This window comes from Mercenaria mercenaria, chromosome 2 (genome assembly GCF_021730395.1).
Source record: "Mercenaria mercenaria strain notata chromosome 2, MADL_Memer_1, whole genome shotgun sequence".
NCBI lineage: Eukaryota > Metazoa > Mollusca > Bivalvia > Venerida > Veneridae > Mercenaria > Mercenaria mercenaria.
This window is the reverse complement of record NC_069362.1, coordinates 27,433,314-27,446,804: the sequence shown is the minus strand read 5'-3', so window position 1 is coordinate 27,446,804 and position 13,491 is coordinate 27,433,314. Positions and strand designations below refer to the sequence as shown.

The 13,491-nt window shown below is 35.5% G+C and overlaps 1 protein-coding gene across 1 annotated transcript in view; it reads left to right on the top strand.

Annotated features, from left to right (window-relative positions):
- Positions 1 to 5,892: 5,892 nt before the first annotated feature.
- LOC123562053 (uncharacterized) overlaps positions 5,893 to 13,491 on the top strand; it is a 129,316-nt gene continuing 121,717 nt past the window's right edge. Inside the window, exon 1 of the mRNA XM_053524923.1 lies at positions 5,893 to 6,439. Coding sequence (XP_053380898.1) covers positions 6,359 to 6,439 — 81 coding nt within the window. The 5' untranslated portion in view covers positions 5,893 to 6,358. The remainder of the gene's footprint in view (positions 6,440 to 13,491) is intronic.

The window sequence follows — 13,491 nt, the reverse complement described above, 5'->3', positions numbered from 1 at the left end:
CAATACGTAAATGGCCAGTGGGCAGTGGCAAAATAATTTCTGTTCCTTGTCAGTTACTTCATGCAAGTGTTCTACAAGCTCTTGTTATAACTAGAATCTCCAAACATCACATAATTATCAATTAGTCCATGAAATTTGCTCACACTTACTGTTATTCTCCTTGATCCAGTAAAAGCAGAGTGTTTTCCCATTGATTTGTTAAAAAATGCATATGATTCAAAAAAGATTTTGAGCAAGATTAACCAAACCTCACAAAAATTTGAATAAGCCCATGAGCTTTGCTCATATATTATTCTATCCCCTTTGACAGAGTAAAAGCAGAGTTTTACCCATTGATTTGGTAAAAAAAAAAGTTGAAAATGCTTATTTATCAAAAGTACTTTTACTAGAATCACCAAACTTAAGCTAACTGTTCATACCCATTACCAGAAGCTTTTCAACCGCTGCCCACATCAGTCATCACTGTGCTTTGATTCTTTTGACTCTCAGTTTGGTTTTCGCTATCATACAAAAGTGGTGGTAAAGAAATCAAAGTTATGTTTTATTTCTATCGATTATCAAAGGACTTTGGATATTGTTAACACGGATGCGCTACGAATAAACTAAAACTCTACCTTGAGTACGTTCTGAATGATCTCTCTTTTTATTTTGTTTAGAGGATAACTCCAAAATTATTGAAAGGATTCACACTATGATATCCACGAGTCCATTAATCAATTACTTTATCTTGCTTACTTTTTGAATTATCCTACTTTTGTCTGGAGTATAACTTCAAAACTAGTTAAAGTTATACACAATGATGGTTGATATCGCGAAAAAGGTGCAGTGTAAAAAACTGTAAGCCTGTCTGGCTTATTTTTGTAATGATCTCACCTTGATTACTTATTTGGTTCGGGGCATAATTCCAAAACAAAAGGGGATTACATAATAACAGAGCATAGTTTTATCCAAAGCTTTATTTCAAAGCTATTGGAAGAATTTTGCTAAAACTTTACACAATGACAGCAAACTCCGACGCAGTGATCTCCCTTGCCACTTCGATCTCCCTTACCACTCCGCTCATTGATCACTGCCACCACAACATTCACCTGACCATGGTTCATCACGTGATGATCGGTTTAAAAATTAACTTATATATTAATATGATATACCAAACTTTTGACAATAACATATCTTGGCCAGCAGGAAAATATTCAAAAGCTTCCATCTGTTTCGTACGGTATTCCGTTTGGACAATCGTGACTTTTTATTTAATACTAAACCGCGATGCACGATGGTACGATGACGAAAACGCGATGGCGCGATGGCACGATGATGAAACAACGATGGTACGATGATGAAATCGCGATGGTACGATGGTGAAATGTCGATGTAATATCGCGTTTCATCATCGTACCATCGCGTTTTCACATCGCACCATCGTGCCATCGCGTTTTCACCATCGTACCATCGCGTTTTTCACCATCGTACCATCGCCTTCCGGTTAGAAATGCGTAGACCCGTACACTTGTATTTTTGTCAACAATAGATGAATGTATCTCAATGTATACTGTGAGAAAAAATTTACCATTTAGATTATGCTGTTTTGCAAAATGTTTTACAAAATGTTCAGTGCTCAGTTCATTAAAACTGTAAAATTTTCAAGGCCACATCCTTTATATTTTACGTATGCTTGAAAGTAAATAAAAAGCTGGGTGTAATAGTCACATGGTATTATTCAACCTCAGCTTATTCTTGTTAGGATGTAGAAGGAACATAGTGCAATGTGAAAATGAGATTATATCAAGCCTGTATTTTATTGACATATATACTGTACCACTGAGCATGACCACCGGAAGGCGATGGTACGATTGTGAAAATGCGATAGTACGATGTTGATAACGCGATGGTACGATGGTGATAACGCGATGGTACGATGATGAAAACGCAATGACACGATGGTGAAAACGCGATGGTACGATGATGAAAACGCAATGGTACAATGATACGAAGGTGAAAACGCGATGGTACGATGATGAAAACGCGATAATACATCAACATTTCACCATCGTACCATCGCACCATCGTGATTTCATCATCGTGCCATCGCGTTTTCACCATCGTACCATCGTTATTTCATCATCGTGCCATCGCGCCATCGCGTTTTCGTCATCGTACCATCGTGCATCGCGGTTAAGTATTAAATAAAAGTCACGACTGTCCAAACGGAACACCGTAGTTTCAGCTTGGGTCAAATGGCAGCATTATATAGGCTATATACCAATAAAAGAAATTGTTCTTTGTTTCATATAAAATTCAGCTACTTCAGAACAATTTTGTTACAGTTTCTAGATTTTCACTCCGTCGTAGACCTATTTTCCACAAGATATCCATACATTTGCTTCAAGAAAACGAAAAGAAAAAGGGGTGTTGAACAGTATGCAGTGAAATGCAAGTCAACTGAAGTCAGATACCCTCATATTGCCGCATTTCAGAAAGCGGTCCGCAGAATAAACACCCTACTTTCGTTTCCAAGTAAACAACTCGAAAACATGCGAATATTAGCACGAAAAGTGTCCTATTTTATGTAAAATTCATTCCACGAGTGAAACAATGCTCATTTGGTCCCCGATTTACGCGCAAATGCGCGAAAAATGGAAAAATTAGGATCTATTTATTAGGGACTTCTTTCTATTTATTAGGGACTTCTTTCTACACCACGGAAGCACATTTTGGACCGAATTACTGCATTATGACCTTATAGTAGTGAACGGCGTCAAAGATTAACGTCGATACTCGTTTCTTGACTTCCAGTTTCGTTTCAGAATACTTAATGGTCGTGTAAATTAATACCTATTTTCATTCAGAATCATTATTTTTTTCATTATGGAACATTCGCCTGTGCTAAAAGAAGTGTTAACTTCGAAAACCTTGAGGAAAAAGTAACTAAATAATTATATAACTAAAAGAAGACCAATTAGCAGAATTTTAGATGAAAGCATTGTGTTGGCAGTGATCAATGAGCTAAGCGGCAAGGGAGATTTTTACAAAGACAAACTCAGATTCTTTTGAATAACCCAAACATTGCTTCACCCTAGCTGTAGGATTCCAAGGCTAGCCACCACACTCACAGCACCAATATAAAAGGTGCGGAAACATGTGCAGCCCGATACAGGACTCGAACCTGTGACTTTCTGCTTGCAAGTCAAATGCTCTACCAACTGAGCTAATCGGACAATTGATATCATAAACTAATTATATACATTATATACACACTGCTACATTTATATAGAATAAAGAAGAACAGCTATTTAGTGTGTTGTAACCTAAAAGTCTATTTGTTTCTAAATATCACGTACTTGAGTTATTTGTGTTGTATAATTATGTAAATTTGTGTCTGTTTTATAGTCTGTTGTATCGTCTATATATAACAGTATTTCTTTGCCCTAATTTATGCGGATGTAAATGGCCAAAGGCTATTTATATTGTCGATATGCCAATAAATGAGCCGCGCCATGGGAAAACCGACATAGTGGGTTTGCGACCAGCAAGGATCCAGACCAGCCTGCGCATCCGCGCAGTCTGGTCAGGATCCATGCTGTTCGCTAACAGTTTCTCCAATTCCAGTAGGCTTTAAAAGCGAACAGCATGGAGCCTGACCAGACTGCGCGGATGCGCAGGCTGGTCTGGATCCATGCTGGTCGCAAACCCACTATGTTGGTTTTCTCATGGCACGGCTCAAATTTGAAACTATTATTATACTTGTGATTTAAGATTTCACTTTCCATCTTACTGTGTGTTTTTCATGTATTTTATTATCAAAGTACATGTATGATGATACTTCATTTTGACTCTAACTGTTACGGGTACCAAAATGGCGAGTCTCTTGTCCCTTTCGTGCTTTATTTATTGTAATTGACAAAAATTATATTGATCACAGAGACTTGATGTCAGGACTTCCCCACCTACTCACCCCCCCCCCCCCCCCCCCCCCCACTCCACCCATGTCAACTTTCAGCATTATAACACGTACTGAGCATAGATGATAAAACGGGTTTTGTTACAATTTCTGCATGTTTTAAAAATGCACTTTTTTACCATCAATGCTCCTGACCCCATGTGTCTGTGATATTGATCATCAGTTTGAATATTTATTCTATGCGTATTGTAAATTCCTTTATTTATCTGGTTCCACTTTATCCTCCAGAAGTCCTTAGTTATCTTCCAAATCCTCGCCTTAATTAGTGCGGAACAATTTCAACACTTTACCGTCACCAACCAAAGAAGCAGAGCAATTTTATATAAGGGGTATTTGTCCTTTTTCACAAGGTTAAGAAACATCATAGAAAAATATAACAAGAACATTTCTAAGAACTTCTTTACCATATCCTATCTTTAAGAACTCTTTTTCATCTACTGATGTTTCCTCTAACATTTCATCAAATAAAACATTACTTATTCTCTTAATTATCAAATCTTTCCTTATTATCTGATGGCGCATGGATCAGTCTTCTGGGCACTAGAGCAAGCAGTTGAGTGTCTCTAATATTTATTTGGCGTTGTGACCTTTATGAGAGGTGAACTGAACAAAGTTTAAGTCTTTAACTTGTCACACAGTGGTATCAAGGTTTTCTATTTGAGCCACGCCAGGAGAAAACCAACATAGTACATTTGCGACCAGCATGGATCCAGACCAGCCTGCGCATCCGCGCAGTCTGGTCAGAATCCATGCTGTTCGCTAACGGTTTCTCTGACTGCAATATGCTTTGAAAGCGAACAGCATGGATCCTGACCAGACTGCGCTGTCTTGATCCATGCTGGTCGCAAATGCACTGTTGGTTTTCTCACGGCGCGGCTCATTTGTCTTTTATGAGACGTTGGTAATCTGTTCCTTTGTTTACTTTTCAATGTCGAAACAAAAAAAAATCTTATCTTTTTTCTTGTCATTTTGAAATTCTATTTTTGTGAATAGAAAAGGATATTGTAGAAGTAGAGAAAGTATAATAAAAAAAAACCTCAAATAACGCAGCAGCTCTATATCACTTTGTTATAATATGGTATTGTTATATTTCTGCGTATTGTTCGTTGTATTGTACATATAGTCAAGATGATATGGTATATCATATGATGTAAAAATCGAATCGGGTCAAAAATTTTAAACATTCGATGTTACCCGTAAAATGTTTTAATAGAATTCTTCCAAAACGGCAGTCTCTTATAAAATTGTACAGAAGTGTTTACAAAGAACTGCTCTGAACTAGTGTTTGTGTCTGAAGAGTACACATATGGGTCCCTATCTCACTGCTGGTTTCCAGCTTAACTTGAAAAATCAAGATAAAACTCGTTAGAAAAGCGAAAATACTCAATCGGTCAAATTTATCCACCGTTGCTGCGACGAATCCTCTACCGTCGCGTCGTTGGAACCACCATTTCTGCGAAAGCTATGGCCTGTGTGTTATTGCCACAGTCGAAATTAAAGCAACACAACAGAACAGAACACATACATTATTCATTTAGATGGCTCCTATTCTATACAAACATGTTTGACAATATCTAATATGTTATAATGTCAAAATATATAATTTACACAAAAGTAAAGGTTAAATTACATATTATTTAATTGCATTGTTTAAACATGTATTTATCAAACTTCTAAAGTACACAAAAAGATATGCGCAGTCTACTGTCGCAACATAGAATCGCTAGTAACGGTCGGTTTGCGATTTTTTTTTTATTTGCGGTATTATATTGTTAATAAGTGTTCCATGACACTTCATGACACGCCGCGTCCTATCCACGACATTGATCATACCCAATGGGACAACTCTTGTAAGCTTAAATCGATCCACTTACCTGCTGATTATTTTTGTCTAATATAGCAATCGATTTACTACTGTCTTGTTGCAATATACTTGTTGAACAAGGTGTCTGGATACACCTCGCTGACAGCGTGAAATCTTTGCTATTTTAATTCATTGAGAACGGTCTATCCAAGCATTCAAGCATGATTTTAATGGTTTTTCACTTCTCAAGCTTTTAAAAATAGAGCAGTCATCCTCGTGTAGTGGTTGAATACGGGTTGAAATTCAGCTGTAGGGAAGCCCAGAAGTTGATGTTTGACCCCCGGGGCGTCTTCATTTCAGGACGTATTTAATTTCCTACAAGGACATTTTGTTTCTGTGATCGTTGGATAATTTCGCTTCATAACACCAAATTTAAAGGTGTATTTATAGTAATTTCAAACGTTCAACTGTTCAAGGACCACGCCTCTAAACACGGAAGCGTGTGTGTCATATGGAGCTATTATAGGACGTATTTTCTCAATAAACGTCAATGGAACTCTGAAAGTTGACAGAACTTCCTGAAAATAATTGAAATAATGCAGTGTTACGTGCCGTTCGCGGCTGCAGTGGCTTTCGTCCTTTTTGTAACGTGTTCTGCAGATGGACATGAAATGGGGGTAAGTATTACTACATGTTTTCTTCATGTATCATTCTATGAATAGCTTCTAAAGTTGATTATCAGATTATATGTACTGTATGCATTGAAGTGATCGAATTCAATAGACATATAAATAGGCCCACTTTGTGTACATGTATATATCATTGGTATGCTAAAAGGAACGGTAGCCAATTGAAGAATTAGTTTTTAAAACGTAAGGGTGTGTGTACATACAGTCACAGGAACTTAATACTCAATCAGATTTTTTGTAATTAAAAACAAAAGCAGAACCATGTATCTTCTGAAAAATGACCCCTTCTGTTTTTATATAGAGGGGGTCATTTAAAAAAAAAAAAACAAATTGGAAGATCAATTGTTATTTTTTTCTGATTGAGAAACAAATTCCTGTGATACAACCTATCAAAGCATGTGTTATAGGGCTGCACGATTGCTGGTCCTGTGTTTACTGAAGATTATGGAGCGTACAATTAATTAAAAGATCAAACAATATAATATTTTATATTGTGTTGCACATCTTACAGCATTTTGAATCATATATCGGTTGTAATCTAGTAATTCGTGTACTGAGAAAAATACACGAAGGTTTGCGGCTTTAATACTCTTAATTCAGAATATGTAATAAATATTCACAGAAACACAAGACCAGTCTCATTCCAGTACAAGTACTGAATTATCCTGCGTATACATGAAGTTTAATTATGTTTACTTTTCCAAAATTTCAATATTACTGTATGCGAAACGAAGAAGTTTAAACAAGGGTGAAGATATATTAGCATGATAATGAAGGAGAACAATAACCAGATATACATCTGACAAAATGATTGAAATCGGAGGTACTAATAACTTTGATATGTGGCAGTTGAGTCCAAAAGTCCGGGGTGTTCAAAGTTTAATCTGTCATGAAATATGCCAAAGCAATTATTGATTTACTGTACTCAAAATAAACGTGTCGATTATTGGTCAACGCCACATTATCAAAGTTTATTAACATGATTTTTGTCATCAATTATTTATCGTTGATCAATAACAATATCATATTCTAGGATCAAAGATAAAATCAACACATTTCTTTATATTTGCCCAAGGTAAACTACCGGAGTGGTAATAATTGAGTGCAATCATGTGCTTTCAAATGTTAAATATTAAAGAGTCTTGAAATTTCTTTTGAGAATTGAACTCCCAAGTTTTTCAAGCATTGATATGTCAATGGAAAATGTGCTTTTCATTTTTCTAACGTAAATTGTACAAAATAGGTTATATAAAGTAGGTTATATAACATAAGCCAGTGGCGGACACACATGTAGAGCGTATAAACGCGTGCTAAATTGCTTGAATATCTGCACAGCAGGTTCTTATGAAACTATAATGATGTTGGCTTAATGGGCCGTAACATATTGATAAGTTATGTAAATTTTAAGTTCCCATTCTATTCAGCAATAGTGGCTACCATTAAGTTTTGATATATTATTTTATCTTGTTTCATTTACTAGGATCTTGGTCAATTTATTGTATCCTGTTTTTTGTTTGTTTGTTTTTTTTTTGTTATTTTTACTGCTGATGACCTTTTACCTAAACTCTGTTAAAATATTAACATAAAGTCTATGTCAGACCTGTAGACACTACTGCAGAATGTTAGCCTAATGTCTGTGTCAGAGCTAGACACTACTATAGAATGTTAGCCTAACTTCTGTGTCAGACCTGGACTCTACTGCAGAATGTTAGCCTAATTTCTGTGTTAGACCAAAGAACTATAAAGTACATTATTTTTATAGCTCTTTGGTTAGACCTAGACACTACCGCATAATGTTAGCGTAATTTCTGTGTGAGACCTGGACTCTACTGCAGAAAGTTAGCTTATTTTTCTGTGTTAGACCTAGACTCTGCTGGAGAATGTTAACCTATTGTCAATGTCAGACCTAGACACTACCACAGAATGTTAGCTTATTTCTGTGTCAGAGCTAGACACTTCTGAGAATGTTAGCCTGATTTCTGTGTCAGAGGTAGTGTTAGCCTAATTTCTGTGTTTAGAAAAAAAACACTACTGCAGATTTTAACCTAATTTCTGTGTCCAGCCTAGACACTACTGCAGAATACTTACCTAATTTCTGTGTTAGACCTAGCCACCTTTATAGAATGTTAGCCTAGTTTTTCGTCAGACCTATACTCTGCTGCAGAATATTAGCCTATTTTCTGTGTCAGACCTAGACACTACTGCAGAATGTGAGCCTAATTTCAGTGTCAGATCTAGACACTACAGAGAATGTTAGTCTAATTTCCGAGTCATATCTAGATACTACTGCAGAATGTTTGCCTAATTTCTGTGTCAGGCCTAGACTCTACTGCAGATTGTATTAGCCTAATGTTTGTGCCAGACAGAACTAGATTCTACAGTAGAATGTTAGCCTTATGCCTGTGTCAAACCTAGACTACTGCGTAATTTTAGCTTATTCTTTCCTTAATATATGCAGCTGACTTATAAACAGAGTCATGGTTATAACACAAAGTCAGTGCACGGTGTTCTCACGTACGCTTGTAAGTATACGCTCGGGTTCTTTGATGCCAATTTTAGTACGTAGCGTACGTTTTTAGTTGAATGATGCCTTTTAAAAGAATTAAAAAATACTGACGCCGCCATTTCTCCCACTCCCAGTTAGAAAATATTGACACCGCCATTTCTGTATGTTTCATATATAGCCCGTTTTTCATGATCTGACAGGCGTTTACGTTTCACTATAAAATGTAAGCAACCATAGATACATATATTAAAGTATGAAATGAAACGGCCATATTTCTACGTAAAGAAGAAAACTAGATAGTAAAATTTACAGTATTCTATATATTGCAGTTATAATAATGAAAGTTCTAAAAAAACATCGTCTTCAGAAGCGGTTTAATGGTGCATAATCAAGAGATGTTTTATTTTCATTGCACGTTTTATAATATGTTTATTTAGTTTTTATCACGAGTTTATGATTCACCAGTTTCAGTAGTCGGGTGTTAGTAAATATCAGCCGGGTAGGCATTTCCACCAGTCTTTATTTTTTACTTCGCACGATTCGGCACACTGTTCGAATACATTGATAAAGCTTTCGTTTTTTTATTTGCTAAAATAAATATTTAAAAAGACATTACTCAAATCCACATTTATATAAGTATTGGTCAGGTAAATGACTTGTTTCACCACCCATTGGGACAACGCTCCAGTAGATAATTACACTAAGTTATATCACGCTACGCAAAACCTTTTAGCGTGTCATATCCAGCCAGTGGGTACGAAGACAATATCACTTACCTATGTGTTTGTATAAATTATATATTACATAAGTCTACAGAGAACATATTCTTGCGCAATTGAATGCAACCACTTGCCCGCCCTGCGGCTGAATCAATTACAACATCACTGATTTTGAGATACAATAAGTTTTGTAAGCTAATAAATGGCTTGTTTAACTCGTTAATATCGTTTTAAGTTATTTTATTTCATCAAACTATGATAGTACATGTTTCTTTAAAACATATCTTTAGGTTTTTCGACATTAACATACGGTACACTATAGATTACAGATAATTAGAGGGGCTGAGGTGTAGGGTTTGGTCTGGCTACAGACGGGATATCTTCTATCTCGATTTTACGTTACTTTCAATATTTTTATTTGAAAAATCAAGGTGGTATTTTATTTTAAATCTAAAAGTATGAGAAATTATTAACATATGATCAGAGTACTTTTTACACAAGTAAATGCCCCGGTTTATGCGATTTTTATCATCTTTTGGTCTCTTCGATACTTCCCAGTTAATGTTTTGCATTAGCATGCAATTTGTAAAATAAACAGAAGAATTAGTCAGCAAGAGTCACTGTCTGTAGTATTTCATGTGTCCGTTCATGGATAAGGGTGGACGGATAGCTCAGTGGTTTGCACACTGGCCTTCCAATCCTGAGGTCGGGGTTCGATCCCCGGCAGCTATACTCGGGAATTTTCAGAAACGCTTTTCAGTGTTTCCCACCCAACTAGAGGTGTACTGGTCAGGAACCCAGGCAATCCTTGCGTGTATAAGTGCTATACACTGGGCACGTTAAAGAACCAGGCTGTTCGAAACGAGCTAGGCTAAGTTAGCCGGACAAGCCTGTATTTGATTTCTGATCTTTCTGTCGTGGGGGCTTTGTCTCACTCTGTCCCTCTGGTCAGATCGCTCTGTGTCTGTACTAGTAGAGGATGAATTATGCGCCCTGTGTTGCTGCATTTGAACTATGTAAAGCGCTTTTGAACGAGAAGTTGATCATGAAAAGGGCGCTATATAAATCTGGTATAATAATATAATAATATATAATGTAAATTACTGTAATATACAGATCTTAAGAAACTGTATTGGTATTATTTTCGTGAACCTCGGATCACACGGCGTGAAATATAAAACTGAGGACACATGAAAAATAATTACAGTTTATATTCAAAATCTTCCAAGCGGGGCATTTGTCACATTCCGCGATATCGTTTTCGTTGCTGTGACAACGCCGAAAAAAAAGTGCGTCGTTCAGTCCGTCCGGTGTCTTGAATGCGAAATGTGTGCGGAATGACAAATATTCATGGCTGCATGAAAATTCTTACATGGCGTACATATATTATTCTGCTCTATTCTGTTCTATTATAGTAGTTTGCTCGCAAAAAGGAATATATCCGTAAAATATATGATCAAGCTAGGTACCATCCTCCCATTGCTGTTGAATTTGATAGGACAATTATTTTTACCTCATCTTAATTCGGTGATGTCAAATTCTACGTTTTAAATGACAATATTGTAAATATATGAAAAACATTATTACCACTGTTATTAACTGACGCCAAGCGAATCTTTCTCTTGCCGTCAATGACATCTGAGATATAAATCTGGTTACCCGAGCCATAATGTTTCCAATTTCAGATTTAGGAGTATTTTAAGAAGCATATTAAGTGCTGCTAAAGATGAAAACACAATAATTTGATTTTATTCCATTATGTTATATCACAGTGGCAGTGGATGTCAACAAAAGTTTTCACTATTATGACTATACCAAATAAGTTTATAACTGGTATTTAAACTTAACGAGTGACATATTCGTTTTAGAACATTCTGATGATTTTTATCAGTGTATGATAGCATCGTTATTATTTTTTACTTACAGCATTTTATGTATTACCTTACATACTTGCTAGATCTAGAATTATCACCCCATCGCCTTTCACCTGGTATTTTATACTTTGAGGTAAAATAAAGACACGTAGAGAAATCTGAGCCTCCGTCACTCAAGTAACGTCTAAATTAAAAAAAAAAATGATAAAGGAGATAGATCTATGGGCAGTACCTCGCGTGGCTCCGTTACTTCCATTTGATCTCGGTTGACCTCAGTGCGATGCTACTGCAGTTAAAATTATTAGGACAACAGAGCACTTTATCAAGTACATGATTAAAATACAAACGTATTATATTACAAACTATAGTATCGATCATGCGGTACAATACAGATGGCATGCAATAGAGGATCGGCAACCGGTTACAGGTCAAAAATACATTTTGTTATTAAGTACTAGTACTTCCATACATATGAATATGTACATTATGACACTAAATAACATGTTTAATTATTGTAAAAGAAAAACCCAGGAGTGCAAAATTCATTATAAGTATATTCACGATTACGCTAGCGTAAAATCTTTGTGAAATTAATTATCACGTAAAAAATTAACTGTAGTGCAAAAGATATAAATCCATCACATAAAATGACAGATAAAAGTCATTTGTTTTAATGATGAAAATGTCGTATTTCACAAAAAAAATGAAACAAAGAAAAAATAATTAGGAATGAATCATGTAGTTATTATGTTTGAAAATTCATGGTTGTCTGGACATGCAGTGTGTTTTATACATTTAATATATGGTTGTGTCTTGATTTAATTCATATGTTTATCATAGATGTCGTTTATGAATTCATTAAAAATGCAATTTACATGAAACCGACAGCATATACTGCTCGAGCAAACGAGGAACGTTGGAACACTTTTTTTCAAAACGTTTCCATTTTAACTAGCTGATATCGTCTGTAAGCCGTTCCGTTTGCACGTATGATAGAGAAACGACTTTACTACTACGTATACATGGCTGTGCCGTGAAACATAACTTTCATCCAAGCGTAATATGCAGTAGAATTAGCAGGCTATAAGCGTTTGTGCATACTAATGTCAATTGAGCTCGTCTGTAATGTTGTAATGTTTACTCCCGTCCAAGCAGCAAATATTTAACTAGAGTATTATACAGCTATGACCACCGTCTCCGAATTATATTAATACAATGTAATGAGAACATATATATGAAGGGTGCGGTCCTGTTAAAATTCTTTTGTGTGATCTGTTGTTTCTATGGAAAGAAACAAAATAATGAACGTAGTACTCAGTCAGCAGTTTTAAGAAATGAACATTACTTGTCGTCGGAACATTCTTTGTCGTCTGGTATTTTTTACATCTTACATATGATGGATAAAACTGAGAAAACAAACAAAAAAAGATGCATTAAAAAAATCAAAATGTCATAATGTTCTGCAATTATAGATACAGACACATTGCAGATTTGGGCATTTTGTACGCTCATAATGTTTTATATTGCTCGAATAAGTAAACAAAATGTCATCATAGTTGAATGATGAAAAATATTGTTCATACCAGTAATGATGATATTTTCGATTTTTCATTCTTTTTTGACAATATTAAAATGTAAAATAAGAACACATGTATTTAAAGGTCAATAACCGGCGTCTGACCTCTCTTGGTCTTTTGTAACGTTTTATTTTTAAAGCTAGGTCTACTGTTTCGTAAACAGGTATTAATTTCATGTTTTCGTCGTATAGCCAAGCTTCATGTAAAAGATAGTTAAACAATAACTGAATAAATCATACATTTAACATTACAAGTTATAGTGATTTATACGAACAGAAGCACAGCTTATACTGTTCAAAGAGAGCATAATTATTTTCTGATTTATGTCACTAAATGTTTCAAAATTGATAAAATGAGCCGTACC